General features: G+C 39.2%; 6 protein-coding genes across 7 annotated transcripts; all 6 read left to right on the top strand.

Annotated features, from left to right (window-relative positions):
- Positions 1–617: 617 nt before the first annotated feature.
- LOC137584303 (aminopeptidase N) lies at positions 618–4,736 on the top strand. Its single transcript, XM_068299636.1, has 6 exons — positions 618–1,189; positions 2,003–2,161; positions 2,231–2,708; positions 2,772–3,010; positions 3,086–4,328; positions 4,394–4,736. The coding sequence occupies exons 1-6, from the start codon at positions 651–653 to the stop codon at positions 4,688–4,690; spliced, it is 2,955 nt and encodes a 984-aa protein (XP_068155737.1). The 5' UTR covers positions 618–650; the 3' UTR covers positions 4,691–4,736.
- An 812-nt stretch (positions 4,737–5,548) lies between these two features.
- Positions 5,549–8,729, top strand: LOC137585242 (aminopeptidase N). Its single transcript, XM_068300943.1, has 4 exons — positions 5,549–6,111; positions 6,172–7,041; positions 7,104–8,334; positions 8,403–8,729. Exons 1-4 carry the CDS (start codon positions 5,573–5,575, stop codon positions 8,634–8,636), a joined length of 2,874 nt encoding a protein of 957 aa, XP_068157044.1. The 5' UTR covers positions 5,549–5,572; the 3' UTR covers positions 8,637–8,729.
- A 1,985-nt stretch (positions 8,730–10,714) lies between these two features.
- LOC137584651 (aminopeptidase N) lies at positions 10,715–13,837 on the top strand. The gene is made up of 3 exons (XM_068300161.1): positions 10,715–11,940; positions 12,006–12,244; positions 12,309–13,837. Exons 1-3 carry the CDS (start codon positions 10,762–10,764, stop codon positions 13,759–13,761), a joined length of 2,871 nt encoding a protein of 956 aa, XP_068156262.1. The 5' UTR covers positions 10,715–10,761; the 3' UTR covers positions 13,762–13,837.
- Positions 13,838–15,096: 1,259 nt separating this feature from the next.
- LOC137584838 (membrane alanyl aminopeptidase) lies at positions 15,097–18,539 on the top strand. Of its 2 annotated transcripts, none has more exons than XM_068300411.1 (6): positions 15,097–15,244; positions 15,333–15,830; positions 15,901–16,065; positions 16,160–16,876; positions 16,941–18,062; positions 18,127–18,539. In XM_068300411.1, exons 2-6 carry the CDS (start codon positions 15,349–15,351, stop codon positions 18,422–18,424), a joined length of 2,784 nt encoding a protein of 927 aa, XP_068156512.1. In that variant the 5' UTR covers positions 15,097–15,244; positions 15,333–15,348; the 3' UTR covers positions 18,425–18,539. The 2 variants fall into 2 exon arrangements, with proteins under 2 accessions (XP_068156512.1, XP_068156513.1); XM_068300412.1 differs by having other exon boundaries at positions 15,157–15,244; positions 15,336–15,830.
- A 1,107-nt stretch (positions 18,540–19,646) lies between these two features.
- Positions 19,647–22,777, top strand: LOC137585534 (membrane alanyl aminopeptidase). The gene is made up of 6 exons (XM_068301336.1): positions 19,647–20,276; positions 20,345–20,641; positions 20,702–20,888; positions 20,946–21,193; positions 21,249–22,364; positions 22,424–22,777. The coding sequence occupies exons 1-6, from the start codon at positions 19,648–19,650 to the stop codon at positions 22,725–22,727; spliced, it is 2,781 nt and encodes a 926-aa protein (XP_068157437.1). The 5' UTR covers position 19,647; the 3' UTR covers positions 22,728–22,777.
- A 124-nt stretch (positions 22,778–22,901) lies between these two features.
- Burs (Bursicon) lies at positions 22,902–23,645 on the top strand. The gene is made up of 3 exons (XM_068301350.1): positions 22,902–23,131; positions 23,193–23,317; positions 23,379–23,645. Exons 1-3 carry the CDS (start codon positions 23,002–23,004, stop codon positions 23,643–23,645), a joined length of 522 nt encoding a protein of 173 aa, XP_068157451.1. The 5' UTR covers positions 22,902–23,001.
- The last annotated feature ends 556 nt before the right edge of the window (positions 23,646–24,201 follow it).

The raw sequence follows: 24,201 nt of genomic DNA, 5'->3' as shown, positions 1-24,201 counted from the left end.
CACTTTTCACATGATAAGAATAAGTAAAAAATATTAATATTTAAAACCGAAATTCTTAAACTAATTAGCCTACATATCCTCCATTTTGCTGGCACGAAAGGCTTTTTCCACTTGGTGTATCCTGACGTCCATAGGCCGCAAAACTGCAAGCAAGCAGCAAAAAGCCAATTTGTCCGATCAACATCTCGATGCTTGGAAAGTAAAGCTTTGACTGAAGTCTGGTGGCACTTAACGCTAGCACTTAACACAACACAATATAGAGAGATCAAGCGACAGAGAGGTAGACAGACAGAAAGAGAGCAAGAGACTGGGAGAAAGAGTACAAGAAATAGTAAGCAAATGCGAAAACAAACCCGCATAAAGAGCACTTATGAGTGACTTCTGTGCCAAGGACTACACCCTGACCTGCCGCAAAAGCCCTTATCGTTCGCACTGTTCCACCCTGCGCCACTCTCAATGTGTTTGCCTCAGTTGTTGAGTCTGTCTGTTCATCGTGACTCTTATACTGCTTTCGATCGATCATCAGAAGCAGCCAGCTTATCTTATCAAGCAACATTTTGGGTTATAACCACAGAGACAATCGTTTCGAACATTCAGTTCAGTTTCGGTTGCCAACACGCGCGCGCTTTTTTTTTGTTCTCATCGCAATAATGCCGACATCTCGTGCCGTAGTATTGTACTGGGCTGTGATTTTGACCCTACTGACCCTATGGAAGGAACTTGGTTATAATGTTGGTGTGGCAGGAACATTACCCACTCGTCAGCGTCCACTACGATTGCCCAATGAGACTTATCCATTGAGCTATCAATTGCATATCAATAGCAGCATACATATGGGCAATTTTCTATTTAACGGAAATGCCACCATTGACATCGAGATTAGACAGTCGACAAACGAAATTGTGCTACATGCAAAGAACTTGAGTGATTTTCGGATTACAGTGCTACGTCTCAATGATGATGCTGCTGCCATCGGCGCCGGCGCCGCCGAATTTGAACATGTTGATGATCTTACGCACACGTTTGATCCGCATGGCAGTTTTCTAGTGATATATCCATATGAGAATTATCAAGCCTTTGAGGCCGGGCAACGCTATAGAGTCGAAATACTTTATACGGGTAAAATGCAAATGAAAGCTAGAGGACTATATTGGATGACTTACGAAAATGAATTGGATAATCGTACTGTGTAAGCGGCAAGTAGCAATTTAAATGATAAGACAAAGACGCAGATGAAGATAAAAACGACGACAATCAATCACTAATCAATCATAGAGCGCGCGTGTTTTAATTACATAATACAAAAGTGCATTTAAATGGTTTAGCTCTCACTTTTTTGTTGTTGCTTTGAGTTATATTGAATTACGCTTCATAAAAGAGCGAAAGCGGGAGAGTAGTAGCTGCTTATCATTTGGATGTTTATATGGCTTTATCAGGGTATACTCATCGCACACCTACCCCACGCCCACGCGATCAATATTCATTCAAGATGCATAAATAGAAAGAGCCACACATAAAATCTTCCACCTAAAAAGTCATGACTGTTGCCATAACAACAACAACAATAACAAGACAATAGAACTACTAAGCTACTGCTGACCCTTATCTCTACAGCTGGCCGATAAACATATATACATATATTGTATATATATGTATATGTATGTATTTTGTATATAATTCGTAATTATTTGTTGATAGTGTTTGCTTTCCACTCAATGAATCGCTCAAAATATGTATATATAAGTTTTTTGTTTGCTTTGTTTGTTTATTTTGATTCGCCAAAAAAAAAAAAATAATACGAAATTGAGTATAATGAACCGCAATTATTCTCAAGAAAAATGACCAGAGGGTAAAAACCGATTTAGGTTGACCGGTTGATCTGAATGTTGGGTTAGTCCACCATTAACCAGAAAATATATATTTGACGTCAATTGGGTACTCCAACACTTACACACACATATATATGTAGGTATATACATTTATAATATATTCTCATTGACAGATACGTAGCCGCTACACAATCGGAACCCACATATGCACGTATGATCTTTCCGTGCTACGATGAGCCCGCCATTAAATCGAACTTTAGCATCAGTCTAACACATAGTAGCAATTATAAGGCCATATCCAATATGCCAGTTAAAGAATTAATAAGTCACAAGTAAGTTGCTAAATGCTATTTAAAGTACACATATTTATATTGTAGAACTTTTCACTCATTTCCTTTTAGTGCTGATCTAACAACCACTTCGTTTTTTCCTACACCGCCGATGTCAACGTATTTGGTGGCTTTTGTTATATCCGATTTTGAGCACATCTCCACAAGCTATCGTGGAATAACACAAAGTGTTTACTCATCGCCCACTTTGAAAGAGAAGGGCCAATCTGCCCTCAAGAATGCTGTGTTAACAGTGTCTGCTTTGGAGGATTACTTTAGCATAAGTTATCCATTGGAGAAACTCGATCATGTTGCATTGAATAAGAATTTTGGTGCTGCCATGGAAAACTGGGGTCTCATCACATACAAAGAGGACAATTTGTTGTCACAGGAGAAGGGCGATTTGTATAAACGTGTAAAGGATAAGATAACACAAAATCATGAGATAGTCCATCAATGGTTTGGAAATCTTGTATCACCCGAATGGTGGTCCTACGCTTGGATGAATGAGGGTTTCGCTTCGTACTTTTCCTATGTGATCACGGATATGGTAAGTGCTATTCAAGCCAAATAAAAATTTAATTTTTCTATATCTTATTTTCTCTCTTGACAGCTATATCCCGAACTAAAGGTCATGGATTTTTTTGCCGACTCTGAGGCTGATCGTGCCTATAGCTACAACAGTTTTCTCGATGTTCGACCAATGACTTCCTACGTGGAGACAGAAGCAGAAATTATCAGTGCCTTCGATATTATCACATATAAGCGTGCCGCTTGCGTAATTAAAATGTTTCATCATGCATTCCATCGAAAGACCTTTGTGAGTGGCATTAGTGGTTTTCTTAGCAAATAGTAAGTATAAATGTGGGGCCTAGTGAACTGTACATTTGCAATTGATGGTCCAAAGTCTGTTTGTACCTCTTTCAGCCAATACAGTGTGTCCAATGAGCTGAATCTATTCGATTGTCTGCAAACAGCAGTACTTCAGGATGGTCAGTTTCCACACCAGTCATGGCCGCATAAAGTGCGTGAAATAATGTTATCATGGACACACAGCGAATGGATGCCAATTGTATCTGTGATACGTAATTATCAGAATAACACAATCACATTTCGTCAACGTTCGATCCATTCGAAGAGCGAACATTGGTGGATACCCCTAAATTTCGCTACTACCCAGCAGCCAAGCTTTGAGCAGACACATGCCGAATACTTTATGCCACCCCAGACGCAGCATACCATTAGCCTGGAGGACTTGAAGCTGCAGCTTAATGGGAGTGATTGGTTGATTGTTAACAAACAGCAGACAGGATTCTATCACGTGCATTATGATAATGAAAATCTGCAGGCTATTGCCCGACAATTGCAGACGGATCATACACAAATACATCCTGTAAATCGAGCCGCATTGTTTCAGGATATAACATCTTTAATAGAGCACAATGAGATTGAATCAATGAGTGTGGTTTTTGAAATGCTCAAGTATATGGAATTTGAACAGGATCTAAGGCCTTGGAAAAGTGTTTCCGATACAATACCGATTTTGCAAAAGAATTTATTTGGCACCCCCTCCTACACAATGTTTATGCAATTCGTAAGACGTTTGGTCACACCCATGTTCAAGAGCCTGTTCTTGGAGACAAACGGTGGAGAGGTTAACGAAACTCTTTCTGAGAACGGTGATCAAATAATGCAAATAGCTTGTGCAGTTGATTTGACCGAATGCCTGAATTACACCCATCGCCAGGCAATGGAATACTTTTTTAATAAGGTCCACATTGACAACTACAACATCTACGACACTATGCTCTGCTTCGGAACGAAATATTTAAATGATGATGAATTTCAACAAGCATTAAAAATGCTACAGAGTATCGAACGAGAATCTGCTTATGCCGATGATATGCTATACTCACTTCGTTGCATCCAAAGTCATAGTCATTTACTTCATTATCTGGAATTCTTAATGGGTGAAAACTCAACTCATCATGCCCTGAACGACAACGAGGCTATGATGTATCTGCCTTTTCTTTATAAATCAAATTTGGAGGGACGTTCAGTTATTTGGCAATTTATTGATCGCAACTACAAGTTGCTTTGTAGATCACCCACCTTCGTGGAACATTTCAATGAGATAGCCGAGTTTCTGCCCCAACATCAGAGACCTTACGTGAGTTAATGATATTAAATTTGAAATTTTCTTGAGACTTAAACTTTTGTAATTATTTCTTTCAGTTTGAAACATTACGGGAAAAGATCGCCACTCATTTGCGACACGAAAGTCTAAATTCTAGAGACTTCCTGATCAGCAGCAATTCTAATAATGTGGGCAAAAAGATGCGAAACAGTGAACTATTTCTGGAGAAATTTGAACAGGAGATACATAAATGGCTGTTAAATGAGATTCCACAATCGGAAGATGTATTCGCAGCGTCGCTAAGTGTTAGCAATGGTTCCAGTCGGTCGGAAGGTGTTTTACAGACAGCCAACCGTCTGGTACAAAGGGCATTGCATTCTAATATATTAATATAGCGCTCAGTGTATAATAATTACAAAATAAATTAATTTTTTTAGAAAATGCTTATGTATATCCTTAGACTTAGACAAAGTTTTTATGCTCTTACTAAGATTGTTTCTATGAATATTTATAAAAGACGAATGAAATAGGTAAATCAAGAAGAATTGATAATACGAAACAAAATTTCAAGATTCACCCTTAAATCTGAATATAACAAGAATTTTTTATAAATCTCTTATAACTCTTAGTTTAAAATAGTCAGGCTAGCTGTTGCGAATTATGCTCCAAACATGTTCATCATTTTTTATGGTTTAACTATGTATTTTGTGTCGATTCTCTGAAATTTTGGTGGAATTCTAGCAATAAGGGGAATTTTTGTTCGGTTTTGTGTCTTTGACGATAAGATACACTTGAAACAAAGCTCTATCTGATAGGGCAAATCTTTGTAAACTACGTTTTGTATACACACACATTTAAAAAAGAAAAGTCATCGTCAATGAATTATAAATTAAACGAAAATATGTATACGTAAATATGCACTCTTACTGTAGTTAGATGTTCCCAGTCATGCACTAAAGTTAGCCAAGTTAAAAGGCCGCTGTCTAGAGATAAGAAAGCTATTTAAGTCGGCAATCGAACGGTTTTATAGCACCCCAATTAGACAATCACTCATTCTCCCCTTGTTCTTACTCCTACGCAAATTCGATTACTGGTCAAACAAATTAGTAGAAAATGAGTCCAATAGTTTTTTCGATTCAATGTAGTTTATCGACGCATTGGAATTATCTTTATTGCAAACCCTGGAAAGGATTAGATATGGCGATCTCTATAAATATGCGCCGAGTATTGGCTGCGATAGCATAATACTTAAGTTAGGTGCAAAAGTAGCCAGCAATATGGCAAAGTGGCTACTAAACTCCTGTCTGCTGCTCCTATTGGGGGCAGTCAGTCTACAGGCTGGACTTATAATCCCTCATAGTGACGTTGAACAAATCGAAACGAAAGGATATAAAGTGATTACACCACGGGTAGATGATAATAGTCCGGATAACTATAGATTGCCGAATAATTCGATACCCGTGTCCTATAATGTGGAACTCTGGACAAATGTCCATGAGGGTGATAGGAACTTTAATGGCACAGTTAAGATCGACATACAGATTGTTGAAGCTTCCGTTAACATTACGTTGCACGCACGTCAGACATCAAACTTTGTAGCAACAATTATCGATAGAGATAATGCAACTGCTACGGAGATTAATCTGCAAGTTGATGATTCTGATACAACTCGAGAATTTTTGGTCCTATCAGCAGATGGTTTGACATTTGAGCCTGATACTAACTGGACCTTAACTATTAAATACACGGGTCTATTGCGCAGTGATATGGGAGGATTCTACTGGTCAAGCTATACTGATGAAAATAACACAGTGCAGTAAGTTTTCGACGTTAAGTAGACAGAGTAGTGTTTAATCTGTATTGTCTGCTTTTGCAGTTACTTGGCAACGACCCAGTTTGAAAGCACCAACGCCCGTCATGCCTTCCCTTGCTATGACGAACCCTCTAAACGTGCCACATTCGCCATAACCATTAAACATGATCCATCCTACACAGCCATCAGCAACATGCCCGTTAATGAGACTACTAGCAGCTCTGGGATTACCGCTTTTCAAACTACGCCCATAATGTCCACATATTTGGTAGCATTTATTGTCTCGGACTTTGAATCGACCGGCGGAGAACTGAATGGACTGCCCCAGCGCGTATTCTCTCGCAAGGGCAAACAAGATCAACAGGAATGGGCTCTATGGTCGGGTCTAGTTGTAGAATCAAGTCTGGCTTCATACTTTGGAGTTCCCTTTGCTTTACCAAAACTGGATCAGGCTGGAATCCCTGATTTCTCAGCCGGTGCCATGGAAAACTGGGGTCTGGCTACCTATAGGGAACAGTATATGTGGTGGACCAAAGAGGAATCAACGATCAATCTAAAGACGAATATAGCCAACATTATTGGACACGAGTACACTCACATGTGGTTTGGCGATTTGGTCTCTGTCAAATGGTGGACATACCTTTGGCAGAAGGAGGGCTTTGCCACACTGTTCTCCTATGAATCGAATGATATTGCATTCCCTGAATGGGACACATACCAGATCTTCCATGTTGCCGACTATCACAGTGCGTTAATGAATGATGCCGGCGGTAATGCGGTGCCCATGACACATTATGTTCAGACGCCCAATGAAATTTCGAATCGTTATAATACATATTCGTATGCCAAGCCAGCAAGTGTACTATATAGCTTTAAGAATGCATGGACCGATAAGGTTTTCCGCCTTGGAGTTCACAAATACCTCGATCAGCAGTGAGTTGGATGCCAAAGTGTATTAAGTATTTGTGAGAAATTAATGCGATTTTCTTTTTTAGTAAATTCACATCGTGCGATGAATGGGATTTGTTTGCTTCATTCCAAGAGGCAGCCGATGAATTGAATTTTGCCCTACCCGCATCAGTTGCCGACATCTTCTCCTCATGGTCACATCAGGCTGGTTACCCACTTCTTACTGTGGAGCGTAACTACGATAGCGGCAGTTTCACAGTGAAACAGCAACGTTATGTCGAGGATAAGGATGCAACCAATGACAAGACTTGGTACGTGCCCATCAATTATGCGACTGCATCCCAATCGGATTACCGCGATACAAGCGCCTCACACTATTTGCTTAATACGTCCCAGTTAACGATTAATGCTCAGATAGACAGCAATGACTTTTTATTGCTTAACAAACAGTCTGCTTATTATCAGCGAGTTCTTTACGATCAGCAGAACTATGATCTTATTGCTCAAGCTCTGTTGGAAACGCCATACAAGTTCCATCCAAGGAATCGCGCTCAATTGATTGCTGAAACATATCGTTTCGTTGCCACTGGACGTCTAAGTCAATCCACATTCCTACAGATAGTGGCTTATTTAAAAAATGAAGATCAGTATGCACCTTGGTCCTTTGCCAATAGCATTTTCCCAACATATGACCAATATTTGCGTGGTGACGACCAGTATGAACACTTCCGTTTGTATGTTGTGGAACTGGTTGAAGATATATTCGACAAGATTGGAGTCCACGAATCAACTGGCGAGCATTATCTAAACAAGTACCTTCGCGTTGTACTTATCAATTTGGCCTGCCAAGTGGGTACTCCGGCCTGCTATGAACAAACACATCAGAAACTTAAGGAGTTCCAGCAGCAGGGTATCGCCATTGAGCCAACAATTCGCACCCAAGTCTATTGTGGTGGTCTGCGACAGGCAGAAGATTCTACCTTTAATCAAGTTTTGTCAGATCTTTTTGCTTCCACGGTCTCCACTGATCGTTCGCTATTTATTTCATCGCTGGGTTGTTCACAAACAGCAGAGCAGATTGAGAGATTCATTAGCAGTTCCATTGATACTAGCAACAGTTTGACCAATGCCGAGCGCACTACTCTACTCAATGCCGCCTATTCAAGGGGAGAAGTCGGAATCACAGAAAGTCTGAAGTTCCTCGAATCGAACTGGGAGGCATATGCCAATGTTTATCCAGAATCAACAGGAAAACCATTGGACGCCGCATTGCGTGGTATTGCTACCTATGTAGTTAGTGAAACACAAAAAACTAGGGTAAGTATTCACAGAATATTTTCCTATTTTCCCAATTAAACTATATAACTTAACTCTCTATTAAATAGTTGGAGACTCTGGTCGAGAATGTAAAGGCCAATGGTGCAGCTTATGTCAACGATGACTTAAGCACAGAAATTACCAGCAGAATAGATGCTAATTTCGCTTGGCTAAACGAGCATCGCGATTCAGTCATCAATTGGTTGGTTTCCTACCGCACAAATGGAAGCTCTGCCCTCACCACATCCTTGACTACATTTATGGCCGCCGCATTGACTCTCCTGTTATGCAAAGTATTTTAAATTAAGATTTTAATATTGAAATTTTAAAAGTAATTTCTAAGATTATAAAAATTGCAATTTCAATAACATGTATTTGAACAAATATTATAACAAGTCACAGATGATTTCATTTCTAACTGTACTACAGATATAACGATTACGTTTTTGTGGAAAGGATTTATTTGGAAATCAGTTTTTGATATCATTTAATCAGTTTGCTTAGTTTATTGTTCTATTGTAGTCATTCCACACTTCATACTAATCAGTCTTATCATGATTCTATGGAATCAATAAAGCCTTGATAAATGGTCTCAATAATTCGAATATCATTGGCACGTCAAAGTATTTACAATACCAAAAATAGTTCACGAAAATGACCAGAAAATCATGTGATAATTGATATCATTCATATTGGTGGTTAACGTAATTATTGGAATGTTCAGGAAAGAAAACTCAATAATCTAATTACACAAACGGCAAACGAAATCTTTATCCAAATTGGGTAACAGAATAAAATAAACAGAAAATTGAAAAAAAAAAAAAATTAAGCCCGACTTGTTTATTAAAAATTCGATTGTAAATTTTGCGCCATTTGAATTTTGAATTTTATTTTTAAACAAGGCTTTGTCATTTCTCCAGGTTTTTTTGATATTGCAATTTTATGTTCACTGGTTTATACAGAATTAATCATCTTTGGGAATTTTTTGTTAACTTCATTAATTTGGTATTGAAGATTTATGTCTTTGTACTGCATTATCTTAAGATAAGCCCAGGTGCAGATGAGAACGTTTGTTTAGTTTTGTTTTTGGCTCATTCAGAAGTACCACTAACATTGTTTGCCTAATTCATCTATAATTGTAAATTTATTAAGAAATTCAAGAATGGCACTCATAGGTAAAATACTAATCCATTATACCTTCAAAATATCAAGTATACTTGCTCATATCAATTGAAGGTTTGCCTTCACTTATGTCAAAGACCCTAATTGAAATTGAAATCTATAAGAGTTTTGCGGTTGCAATCACCATTAAGATAGTTACCAAAACTAAGGAAACTAAGGATGCTCGACTAGTTTATAGCCTACAAGAGTCATAGTTAAGTCTCCCAAATACTAGTTTCACTTTTTGCTTTTGGTCGAAAATGAAGTCAAATTGCTGAAAAGAAGTTTGGGGCTTTTTTAACTATTACAAATCCCACTGAATACCGAAATTTTGCGATTTCCCCTTTTGAGTCAATGCCTTATTTAGATACAATAAATCAAAAAATCATCTGTATTTTCCTTAAAAGTTTATTAAATTGAATTCCGTTCGAGATTGTAGATTGTGCTACAAACCTTTTTTGTATTTCTTCTTTCTCTTCCAACCTAATACTGGTTTGTTTTAACAACTAGTATTAACAACTCTTTTAGTTGGGGTTTTCTCGCATTGATATATGATTATAATTAAACACGCCCAAAATTGTAATAAATTGTTTATAAATTAGCTTATAAATTAAGAGTCTCAGCAATAAAGTAAAAATTAAAGCTAATTCAAGCTCATCTAGCAACTGGCTCATAGCTTAACGGATTATATTTGCGCAATCATAATATATACAATTACATTCATTAGATTAGAAATGACCAACTTAAAAAAATCAGACATTTTATATTTAATCAAAGATCAATTTAATATACAACATACCCGACGAATTTGTTAAAGGTTTGAGTTAACGACAATCGCCATGATAGGGCTATCTACAATTGCCGCCACTTGTTTATACATATAAGATGTGTATTATCTAACTTGACTTTAACTGGCTTTTTGAAATTATCAAGTTGGCTAGAACTTTTCTATTTGAAAGACAAAGTGCACACGATCCTAAGCCACATTGTATGTAGGTGCGTACAAATGTATTTCAATGGTCAGTTGATTTACTGCATTAGAATGGTTTATGGTAGTAAAAAAACTGCCTAGTCAATTCAATGTGGGGGAAAGGGTACAGACAACGTGCAAATTGTCGAATAGATGATTAGAATAATCTTTATACCCCGTGAAAAAGATAACAGACATGGCCACTTGTCCATAGAAGGCTCGCCTATAAGTGGAAGCTCCTTAGCGTGTAACGATCAGTATTTGTCGAGTTGTCGTCGTGCCGAAAGACAACCAACATGAGTCGCGTTCACATCTATGGAGCGGCTTTGCTTCTGACCGTGCTGCTGGCAGCAACATCACAGGCAGCTGTGGTACGCACATTTCCACCATTCGAACGTCTCCTGGAGAATCCTAATGCACGTGTGGCCATAACACCACGGGCCGATGAGGATAACTACCGTCTGCCCAACGACACAATCCCGAGTCACTATGCCATCGAGTTGACAACTAATGTTCATAACAATGGCGAGACCAAATTCACTGGAATCGTTACAATCACTTTGGATGTTGTGACCGCAACCAATCAAATTGTGATACATGCTCGTCAGTTGGAGAACTTCACGGCCTCCATAGTTCGGTCAACAGGTGGAGATTCTGTCACACTTAAGCCCACATACGATAATACTGATGGGCGAGAGTTCCTCGTACTCTCATCGGACGATGAAAGCTTCAATTTACCAGCCGATTCAACCTGGTTATTGACCATCACCTATGAAGGAAATCTACGCACAGACAACGGCGGTTTCTATCTCTCGTCGTACACAGATGAAACTGGTGCTACCAAATATTTGGCTACCACACAATTTGAGAGTACCGATGCCCGTCATGCATTCCCATGCTACGATGAGCCATCAAAGCGTGCTAATTTCACCATTACAATTAAGCACGATCCTTCTTATAATGCCATTAGCAATATGCCTGTCGATGACGAGAAGACTAGTTCCGGTGTCACTGCGTTCAAGACCACTGTGAATATGCCCAGTTATTTGGTTGCTTTCATTGTTTCCGAATTCGTGTATACGGAGGGAGAACTGAATGGACTGCCCCAGCGTGTTTTCTCTCGCAAGGGCACTGAACATGAGCAAGAATTCGCTCTGACCAATGGAATGCTTGTGGAGAAACGCTTATCCGATTACTTTGGTGTGCCATTTGCTCTGCCTAAACTAGATCAGGCTGGTATTCCTGACTTTGCTGCTGGCGCCATGGAGAACTGGGGTCTGGCCACCTATCGTGAGGAATATCTATTGTACAATACTGAGAACTCGACTATTAATACTCAAACAAATATTGCCACCGTTGAGGCTCACGAGGATGCTCATATGTGGTTCGGTGATCTGGTTGCCATTGAATGGTGGAGCTACTTGTGGCTGAAGGAGGGTTTCGCAACACTCTTTGAGAATTTGGCTGTCGATTTGGTAAGATATTCAAATAATTCGTATTGCATCTTATCTTATCTCAAAAATAAATTATCTCTTGGTAGGCCTATCCAGAGTGGGACATTTTCCAAACCTTCCATGCTGGCTCTTATCAAAGTGCTTTGATCTATGATGCCAGTCCAAGTGCTCGTCCCATGACATATTTTGTTCAGAAACCCGCTGAGATTGCTCTTCTCTATGACTCTGTGTCGTATGCCAAGGCTGGATCTGTATTGGATATGTGGCGTCATGCTCTGACCAATACCGTCTTCCAACGTGGTCTCCATAACTATCTAACGTTTAAGTAAGTCTAGAAGCAACTATATATTACTTCCATAGATTACTGATTGCCTAATTTTATTTTTTAGCCAATACACTGCTGCCAATGAGTCTCATTTGTTTGATGCCATTGCCTTGGCTGCCCGTGAGGAGAACTATGCTGTCCCAGCTCTTCTTGTAGATATGCTAGCCAGCTGGACAAATCAGGGCGGTGTTCCACTTCTAACCGTGGAACGCAACTACAATGATGGTACGTTTACTATCAAACAGGAGGCTTACACTAATGATAAGGATTACCAGAGTAGCAAACTTTGGTATATACCCTTCAATTTTGCCATTCAATCGAATCCCGATTTCCGCAATACTGAGGCTACCCACTATCTGCTTAAGGAGACTGAAAAAAATATTAACGAGACAGGATTGACTGCTGCAGATTGGCTTATTTTGAACAAGCAGAGCACAGGATACTATCGTATTAACTACGACAGTGAGAACTGGCGCCTAATCACTGAAGGACTAATTGATCGCCCCCATAAAATTTCGCCACGTAACCGTGCTCAGTTGATCAGCGATCTGTACCGTTTCGCCACCAGCGGACGTGTGCCACATGCAACATTGTTGAATCTTCTTACCTACTTGCCTAAGGAAGATCAATATGCACCCTGGTCGGCTGTTAACACTGTTATCACATTGTTCAATCGTTATCTTAGCGGAGATTCAGAGTACGAGAACTTCCAATTCTTTGTGCGGGAATTGGTTAGCGAGCAGTTTGATAAGTTTGGAGTGAATGATTTAAAGGGTGAACAGCATCTGGTTAAGTACACACGCAATGTACTCATCAGCATTGCCTGCCTGGGCGGTCTGGAGAGCTGCTTAACTGATACCACAGCTAAATTGCAGGCTCTGGTCGATGATGGCACAGCCATTGAACCCAATTTGCAGTCTCAAGTCTACTGCAATGGTCTAAAGAAGGCCAGCGATGATGTTTTCGATTTTGTGTACAACAAACTGATGGATTCCAATGATCAGGCCGAACGTCGTTTGCTTATCTCTGCACTGGGCTGTGCTGGAGATGCTAACCAATTGAAGAAGTTCGTATCGAGTAGCATTGACGAAAGTAACGGCCTTCGTTCCCAAGAGCGTTACACACTCCTCAGCCCCACCTATTCCCGCGGAGAAGTTGGTCTACTGACTTCTATTGAGTTCCTTTTGGAAAACTGGGAGGAATATGGTTCTTTGAATGCTGGTTTCGGTGGTGTCAATCCACTGCACTCTGATATCGTGTCCATGTCTGCCTATGTGGTAAACGATAATCAAAAAGCAAAACTCCAGGAACTTGTAGATGCTGTTAAGGGATCCGAATATGTTTCAGACACCCTGCAAGCTAGCGTAGACGCCAATGTCAATGCTAATGCCGAATGGTTGACAGAAAACCGGGAACCACTTATGACTTGGGTCTCTAGTTATCGTGCCGGAAGCGCAGCCCTGAGCACATCCATTATTGCATTGGTCCTGTGCCTATTAACCGCTAAATTGTTGTAGATCCTAAGTCTATTCATAGGTTAGCCATAAAAATAACAAATATTCAAATAAAATTTTTATAATATCCTCAACAATACACAGCTATATTGTTAATTCTTATTTGCCAAAGTAAAATTTACAGTACTCGAACATTTTATGACTTCAAGATGACTTGCTAATATGGACACATTTCCAGATCTATGTAGGTGTAAATAATGTTCCAACACTAATTTAGAGAGCTGTTGCTCTTTCTCTTTCTATTAAATTTTAAGCATTTGGAGGCAACAAAAGTCAAAGCAATTGGTGTCATAAAAAAAAACTTCAAAAACACGCTCATGTCGTTTGTAAGTTGTTGATTATAAGGCACTTAACCACCAATCAGAGATTGGCTAATCAATGAATGACTGTTTACCGCTATATTTATTACTAAATGAATTCAAGAATTTAATTTGCTGTTGTTAAGCGTGAAAAATTACAATAGAAGTTGAAATCTATTCGGATTAAGAAAGGCGAAAAGAAAGAATATTTAAATCTGCACTTTTTTTTTAAATTTTTGGCAACTCGGTTTATAGAAAAGAAACAGAGATAATGCTGCTTGAATAAAGTATATAGATATATAATAAAAAATAAAAGAAATTTTGGTTAATAAATAAATAAGATAAATGTTATCTAATAAATGCAAAAGCAAAAAGACGTACAAAATTTAAATTTTCAAATTGTTTGTTATAATATATCGACATTATTAGTCAAGTTTCGGATAATTGTTAATGTAATTTGCCAGTGGTTTATAAATTTGTTTGCATTTCAACTCTAAAAAGTCAATTAAGTTGTCAAACCATTATTTATATTGACTTGAAGAATTATCAAAAATGTAACCAAAGAATAATAAAGCGATGTGTAGTAATATTTTTATTCCAAGTAATTAACTAAACATTATATATTTTAATTTCCAATCCCAAATCAAACATGGATAAAATTAATATGAGGTACTTATATGTAAGAGAAAATCGCAATATTGCTTGTTTTTGTGTTATTATTTTGTGCTTTTTTTTTTTTTTTTTGCAGGCCACAATTTATGATTGATAAGATTGCATACGACTAGGGGGGATCATAAAACGCTGCTATATCCCTATACAAACCGAGCGTATGGGTATATTATATCATTCAATGGTAAATTTGACGACCATTTCCATGGATTGGTAGCCGATGTCAGAATGAGTAAATCACCGCCGCCGCCATCAAGAGTGACTCTTATCACTGGCGATTGTTGTCGTAATCGCTGCTTAATCTATAGTCCAAGCGCACTTTATCTTGACTGAAATAAAAAACTTTAAGGCTGCTGATAAATCCGCCAATGGTTTATATACCACTAACCATTTGCCAGTTGAGTTTAGTTGTCAAATTGCGCCCTGAGTGGCGCTTCAAAACGTTTCCGATTGTAGAGTCTAGCCGCAGTCTGTATTCGGTTAAGTTGATTTGAGTGTTTGTGTGTGTGTTTAATAAAGTGAGTGCCTCTCAGTTATATAAGACTCTTCAGTCTTCAGTCTCTGGTGAAATTCGATCGAGTATTGAATGATAATTGTATCTTGCAGCAGTTAGTATTTGGCCATGTTCTCTCTACGTTTGGTTGTCCTTTTGGCAACCTGCCTAATAGCAGCAACATATGCCACCGAGCTGGAGGATTATAGGCTAAAGGATCACATCAATCCTGTACATTATAACATTTCCCTGCGACCCTATCTATTGGATAGTGATACTACTAAGCAGTTTACATTCGATGGAGAAGTTTGGATTGAAGTTGTCCCCACAGTGGCCACTTCGGAAGTCCATTTGCATTCGAAAAATTTAACATATTCTCTTGTGGAATATTGGGCAAAGCCAGCAGATGGTTCGACAGTTGCACCCACTAAACTTAGCTTTAATGCAGCGAATACAACAAATGATGATACAAGTATTGTGAATCTGACCACATCCGCCCAGTTGACTGCCAATCAAGCATACATTTTACATTTTGTCTACACCGGTCTAATGGAGGACGATATGCATGGCTTCTATCGCAGTTCCTATGTGAATGATAACAATGAGACGAAGTACGTTTTACAAAAAGAAACGAATAACTAGGACTATGAGTCATTGATAATTGTTTTTTATGTTTTCTAGATGGATCGGTTCTACACAATTTCAGACAAATCATGCTCGTCGTGCTTTTCCCAGTTTTGATGAGCCGCAATTTAAGGCAACTTTCAATGTGACACTGAAACGTCATTACACTTATAATACGGCTAGTAACACTAGATTGATAGGTTCCTATCCCGATACAGAGGCGTAAGTTTTAAAATTTATTTGGGCCCCTTTTGTTTTTTTTTTTTTTCTTGTTTTTGAGATTGAATAATGCTTCTGTTTTGTCTTTATCGTGCAGTGGTTACTACTTGGATGTGTACGCTACCACACCACATATGTCAACCTATTTGTTGGCCTTCCTTGTTTCGGAGTTTAGTTCTCGTCATGACAGCAACTTTAGTGTCCTGTCGCGTCCAGAATACTATGCCCAGACACAATATAGCTTTAATGTGGGTCGTGAAATTTTGGCTGAAATTGGTAAATTCTTGAACTGGAACTATTATGAGCTTGGTAACACAAAGATGGCCATGGCTGCCATACCTGATTTCTCTGCCGGAGCCATGGAGAACTGGGGCCTACTCACATATAGAGAGCGCAGCCTTCTGGTAGACAATAATGTGACAACCTTATCCTCTATTCAGGCCATTGCCGCAGTTGTGGCTCACGAACAGGCCCACATGTGGTTCGGTGATCTGGTCACGTGCAAATGGTGGAGTTACACCTGGCTTAATGAGGGTTTCGCTCGGTACTTCCAATACTTTGGTACTGCTTTTGTTGAAGATCAATGGGAATTGGAAAAACAGTTTGTTGTGGATCAAATTCAAGCTGTGATGGCCATGGATTCGACAAACGCCACTAACCCGATGACCGATAATAATACATATACACCAGCCCATCTTAGCCGCATGTTCAATAGCATTTCCTACAATAAGGGAGCCACTTTCATTCGTATGATTGAACACACAATGGGTACAGAATCTTTCCAAAAATCTCTGCAAGAGTATCTCCAAAAATAGTAAGTAAACATTAGGTTTCACTAAGGCTGGCATAAAAAGTAAGCATTATCGATCTCCACACAGCCATCATCAATCATCTATACCAGAATATTTGCTACAGGCATGGCAGGCCAATTGGGCGGCGTCAAGATTTAATGCCAGTTCGGAAAACATTTTTAATAGCTTTACCACTCAGGTGGGCTATCCGTTGATCAATGCTGAATTGGCTTCTGATGGTCGCAGTGTATCTTTCACACAAAAACGTTTCCTGCTTAAGGACAATGATGGTGCCAATGCCAGTCTTGTCTACACAGTTCCTATCAGTTATGCCACTAATTTGGAAAACAATTTCTTGAATACCACGCCCAAGTTCATTTTAAATCCTGGAGTCGTACACACGGAAACATTCACTTCTGCCTTGGATTGGTTTATTGCCAATGTTCAGCAGACTAGTTATTATCGTGTCAACTATACAGAAGCCAACTGGCATGCAATTCATCATGCACTAACAGCTGCCAACTGGAGCAATATTCATGAAATAAATCGCGCTCAGATAGTCGACGATCTGCTTAACCTGGCACGTTCTGGACAGATAACCTATAACCTAACTCTGGACGTACTCGAATATCTGGAGACAGAGACAAACTACATTCCCTGGACATCGGCATTCAATGGTTTCAACTTCTTGTCCATTCGTCTGGGCACAGATATTGCCAATTTCAACAACTATATTCAACAGTTGACTTACAAGGCCTACAGTCAGTTGGGCTTCGAAGAATCCTCAACGGATAGTGCTCTAAATATTTATCTACGTACCAAGGTGTTAGCCTGGAATTGCCGGTACGGTAATTCTGATTGTGTGAGACAAGCCAAGAGCTACTTTAACTCTCTGTCAACTGTCCCCAAGAACTTACGTTCTGTCGTCTACTGTGTGGGTTTGCGTGAGGGTGGCAGTGCTGAATTTGAAGCATTGTATCAAAAATTCAAGATCGCAACTGTCGCTACCGAGGAAACTTTGCTGCAGACATCTTTCGGTTGTGTGAAAAACCAAACATTGATCGAGCGAGTCTTTAACTTGGTACTTTCTCCCGAGATCCGTAGCCAAGACAAATCTGCAGTGTTGAGCACGCTCTACACAGAGAATAATGAGAATGTCGACCCAGTTTTTGCACTGGTCACCAGCAAATATGAAGAGCTAGCAGAGGCGTAAGTTGTTTCTATCCAATCTCAATATTTTCCTATAATAATCGTATTGTTTTTATTTTTTTAGAATGGGTGGGTACTCAGCAGTGGCTACTGTAATCTCTAATATTGCTGCGCGATTCACTGAGGAGACTCAATACGCGGATCTCCAGAAATTCAATACCGCGAATGCAAGTAAATTCGGTTCATCTAACTCCACCTTATATGCCGCTGAAGCTACAGCTCTCGAGAACCTAGAATGGGCCAAAGAGAAATTGGGTGTCTTCCGTTCGTATCTGTCTCAGCGTAACGGTAGTGCCATGACAAGTGCCTTCAGTGCCCTTACCCTAGTTTTTGTGACATTGACCGCTTTGTTGCTGCGCTAGACACAAGAGCCAAGAGCTAAGAGCCAAGAGCACTTGACCAACTAATAAAAGTATTTGTACTCCTATCGCGAACCATGGTCCGCAATTAATAAAACGTGACAAATTTTTTCGATTAGATGTTTTTTTTTTTTTTTGTAATTATATTGCTTTGTTTATGGGAATCAACGGCTAAGACGTCCGATCTTCGGGGGACCAATAACAACATAAATTATTAAAATTTACAACTAAATTAACACAATTTCTATTACGATGACTCAATTGATAATCTTCGCAGGGGATTTCTTTTATATTAAACACCTGCAGCAATATAATTTATAGCATATGACAATGAATATACGAGATTTGATAAACTTAAATACTAATATTTTTTATTTGCTATCAATTAAAAAAAATCACCTCACAATTAGTTCATACTAAAAACAAAGGCGACAATTATCATTTACAGATACGTTTAAAATTTAAGATACACGTTTCATAGCAACAGCCAACCTTTTAGGACATAAACAAGTTATATAAAAAAGTCCGCAGTTTCGCCAGAGAAAATTGCGAGACATTGAATTCTAAACAAAATGAAATAAGTACATACGTATGTCGTCTCGCCGACCTTGGTATACCATTCATGTAGTCAAAAAATATTTAAAATTTCGAAAAACAAATTTATGTCTAGACTAGAAAATTCTTTTCACAAGCCTCGTAGCATCCATTGGGTTTAATGTTATATTTAAGTCGCCAAAATTTATATAGCAGGCAGAAGGTAGCTTGTCCGACCTCATAGAGTAATTACATATATTTATTCTTGATCTGAATCGACAGCCGAGTCGATCTACCCAGCCCAATCGTCTGTTCCTACGTCTGTCCGTCCGTCAGTCCGTCCATATGAACACCTACATAGATCTCGGAGACTTTGAAAGCTAGAGCTATCAAATGTTACCCATCTCCCGTATCTTGAAAAAACTCGATTATCTCGCATAATTTTTATTCTTATATAATCTAATTTCGCATACTTCAGTTTGATATTAATATAAAGTACTAAAAAAAAATAGCCATGTTTTGCTATTTGGAAGCTAAATTCATTTGGTTGTTCATTGGGTTATCATTATGCTTGTAATCTAATCTGTGTTCCAAACCAAATCTATTGACGGGGAACTTTTTGGTTTTGTATATTTTGCCATTAACATGTTTTTGCTATATAGCGGCATTTCAGTACCGTGGTTTCTGTCGACATGAAAAGCAGCAGCCGATCACAAGTGTGGCTAAGGCCTATATTTTTGTTGCTTTTAATAGGCATCTCTGCGAGTGCCGATTACCGGTTAGATCGCAGTGTAGAGCCAACGTTCTACAATCTAACACTTAGTCTGCTAAATGATGCTGATAAGCCAACTGCTTATGTAGGTGACGTCAATATAACGCTAAAGGTTGTCGATACAACAAGTGAGATTCGAGAAATAACCCTAAATGCAGATACTCTAGAAATCGTACTATGCGAGCTCTTTAATGAGTCGGGAGACTTGTTGGAGACGCCAACAGACTTTCAAGCAAATTCAGAGACACAACAATTAAGGGTTCCACTGACAAAGTTCCTAGAGCCCAACAAAAACTATACATTGCATTTTAAATTCAATGGACAAATAAGAACTGATATGGCTGGCATATTTTCCGCAAGTTATGTGGATGCAGAAAATGGAACAATGAAATGGATCGGCATTACACAAATGCAACGTTTAAACGCCCGTTTGGTTTTCCCCTGTTTTGACGAGCCTTCATTCAAAGCCAAATTCCAATTGCATATTGGCAGACCAGAAGCTTATCATACCATTAGCAACACCAAATTGCTTAACAGCACAAATGAGAGGTGTGTGAACCCAAAAACAAGGAGCGAAAATTAAAAATGAAATCAGATTTAATTTAAAATATTTTCAGTAACAATTATTTAATGGATCATTTTGAGGTGACACCTAAAATGTCTACCTATCTCTTGGCTTTTATTGTGTCCGAGTATACGGCTCGCGGCAACAAAAGCGAATTCACTGTAATATCACGACCGGAGTACTACAATAAGACCCAGTTTAGCTACGAAGTCGGTTCTAAGGTTTTGCCCGCCTTTAATGAACTGTTTCAGCAAACTTATCAAGAATTAGGCAACGAGATTCTACAGTATGCTAGTTCACCGCGCTTTCCGTACAATGGCATGGAAAATTGGGGTCTCATAATTTACAGGTTACTGAACATTTAATAAAACTGTAATATTATAATTAGTTTTGAGTTTTCGTTTATTAGCGATGATGTGCTAGTGCAAGAACCAGGCTATACAGATGGCTGGTCAAATAAGGAATTAACCATTCGTATAATAGCCCACGAGACATCTCATATGTGGTTTGGCGATAGTGTTACATTTTCTTGGTGGAGCTACTTTTGGTTAAATGAAGCCTTCGCCCGCTACTATGAATATTTCATGGCTCACTTGGTAAGAATGCAACTCTCAATGAAATCATTTCCTGATATTAAACTTTCGTTATTTTAGCTGTATCCAGAATATCAATTGGATCAACAATTTGTTGTGCGACAACTACAACTTATTTTTGCCAAGGATGCAGTAAATAGTACTCAACCCATGACTAGTCTGATGGAAAGTGTCCAAACACCAGCACAAATTGGCAACAAATTTAGTAGCATTGCCTATGCTAAAGGAGCAAGTATTGTGCGAATGTGGCGCAATGCCATGGGCCATGACAATTTCGATGCCGCCATCAGAGACTACCTCAAGCTGCAGTAAGTTAATCAAACGTTTTGAATCATTTTATTCTAACACACTTTCCCTTTTCAGCCACTTGAGCAATACTGAACCTCAGAATTTGTTTTACCATCTCAAAGAATACTGGCCAGTCAAATCAGAACTCGTCAATTTGGATCAGTTCTTATACGATTTTACTGAGCAAGTGGGCTTCCCAATGATTGTTGTAAATGCTAGTTCTGAGAACAAACGCATCAGGGTAGAGCAAAATCGGTTTTTACTTAATCCTGGTGATGGCAGCGATCCCAATATCCGATACACTATTCCCATTACCTACACCACTAATCTGGCACCTGATTTTCAGAATCTAACTCCTATCGCTTACTTTAGCAAAGTCGTTGATGTATATGATATATGGTTTGAAGAAGCCATTGATTGGATCGTCTTTAACTTGAAGCAATCCAACTACTATCGAGTTTTCTACGATGCACCGCTCCTGAACAGCCTTCAGTTGGCATTGGATAAGTCAGACCACAGCGGTATCGCGGTAGAGAATCGAGCTCAGATTGTGGATGATCTTTTTAATTTCGCCCTTGTTGGATATATTGACTATGAAGAGGTGTTTCAGTTTATTGAATATTTGAGCCAAGAGGTCGATTATATACCCTGGTATTCAACATACCAATCTCTTCAATTGGTGGCAAATCGTTTGACACCAGATCAATTGCCCAACTTTGCCAAATATCTGAGTGACATAACCTCAGCTGTGTTTGCCAAATTGGGAGTCACTGGAAAGAACTATGACTCTGTCCTCGATGTTTACAATCGGCAGAAGCAAGTATCATGGCTTTGCAAATATCAGATCAAATCTTGTCGAGATCAGGTACTACATGAGTTCCTGAACAATTTCCACAAACCAAATCCCGATTATCGTGAGACCTTTTACTGTGCAGCAGCCAGAACTGAAGGTTATATTAATATTTTGGAGTTATATAAAGAGGAAACTTATCCCAGTGAACAAGATCTGCTTTGGCGTGCTGCCAGCTGTACTCGTAACTACACTGGACACTATCAGAGCGAGATTCTGAGCAATAGTAGGACTTTAGATCAGAAGAAAACAGCTCTATCCCAACTGTATCAACAAAATCCGGACCTAGTTACTCCCATTTTCATTATGATAAGCGAAAATATTACACAGTTAAATGAGGCGTAAGTAAGAATTTAGATATTATCGAAGATCAATTTCAAAGATCCTTTTTATTTTCAAGCCTTGGTAGCTGGTCGGAAACCGCGCAAGTAATAAGCAATTTGGCGGATTACTTCACCACCCGCGAACAACATCAATTGCTGTCCGATTTCTATGACGAGAATCACCTGCTCTTTGGCACTTCGGCGGAGACCCTAATCACAGCTTTAAACTCGGTTGAAAGCAACTTGCAGTGGGCCCAGCAGCGTTTGGGTCGCCTCGTGAACTTCCTCAGCCTGCGGAACGGCGGTGCTGCTACCCAAACGAAGGCTTTGTCAGCGCTAATGGTGTTGCTAGCTCTGAATTTGATTTGTATTTGGTCATAAGTGTACGTAACCTATTCGTGAATTGAAGAAAAAAATGATACATCAGCAAACTCTGCGGGATAAATGCCTTTTTCGTGTACACAATTACTAGGCAAAATGGTTTAGTCAACTCTAGCTTTATTAGGCCATAATTCATTTAGATGAACAGCCATTAGGGCGACATCCATTGACTGCACAGGGCATCACTTGACCCATGTTGGTCGTTCTATAAAAGCCGCAATGAGCGGCATTGGTCGTTTTCTCTTTGACGGAACGGACTTGACTACGGACCAGAATGCTGCGCCATTTGCTACGTCACGAGAACAACAAACTGTTTGTGCTGATTCTATTGTACTGTGTCCTGGTTAGTCTCCTAAAGCTGTGCATGGCGCAGGCGGACAACTCATTGGCGCCCAATGACAATGGTAGGAAAGGTAAATAAATTGGTAATGTAAGTTCAGAACACTCTGCGGTTCCTCCTTACAGATATTACGCATTTGGGCGACGATTGTCAAGTGACCCCGGTTATCCACGTACTTCAGTATCCTGGTTGTGTGCCAAAGCCAATACCATCGTTTGCCTGTGTTGGTCGCTGTGCCAGCTACATACAGGTGAAGCAAGGCCAATGCCCAAGTCAATATCGTTTCAAAGACAATTACATATCACCCACAGGTTTCGGGGAGTAAAATTTGGCAAATGGAGCGGTCGTGCATGTGCTGTCAGGAGTCAGGTGAACGCGAGGCAGCTGTTTCCCTATTCTGTCCTAAGGTGAAGCCAGGCGAGCGTAAATTTAAGAAGGTACTCACCAAGGCCCCATTGGAGTGCATGTGTCGTCCTTGCACATCCATCGAGGAATCGGGAATCATACCCCAAGAGATTGCTGGCTATTCGGATGAGGGTCCACTTAACAATCATTTTCGACGCATTGCCCTGCAATAGGAAAACCAATTATAGTTTACACATTTATAAACATTCGCTTACATTAAAATTAAATAAATTTCTCGCACTTTAACTTTAGCTTTTACATATTTTTGTTTGGATTTGCGCTTTTTTTACACATTTACGCGCCGTTACAATGGACAAAAGAACTTGATGACAAGTCGATTGTTGCAATTGATATCAAGAAGTGTTGGTTATTACGTACATTAACTATTCTATATTTTCCAGAAAAACTAACTTTGGCTTAACTGGTGCTGTTGTATAATGCATATAAGCAACACGAATCAACGTTTTATTTAAAATTAAAAATCAAACTGCCGCCACTACACACTAGCCATCCCGCTCTTACACACAGCCAGTTGAGCTGCATACGGTCACATTGTTCAAAGTTAACATGAACTCAAAATTGAGTAAATCTGTTAATTAACAGAACTACACTGAAAAAAGAATTTCGAAAAAGATTAGATTTTCCATAGAGAAAAACAATAGAATATAATTTATTGTTTAATAAAACAAAGGTATCTTTGTTCAAAAAATTTTATAAACATATAAGAAA

The sequence above is a fragment of the Drosophila tropicalis genome, unplaced genomic scaffold, assembly GCF_018151085.1.
Source record: "Drosophila tropicalis isolate 14030-0801.00 unplaced genomic scaffold, ASM1815108v1 contig_878, whole genome shotgun sequence".
Classification (NCBI taxonomy): Eukaryota; Metazoa; Arthropoda; class Insecta; order Diptera; family Drosophilidae; genus Drosophila; species Drosophila tropicalis.
The sequence above is the reverse complement of the archived record's forward strand: the minus strand, read 5'-3'. Positions and strand labels throughout refer to the sequence as shown.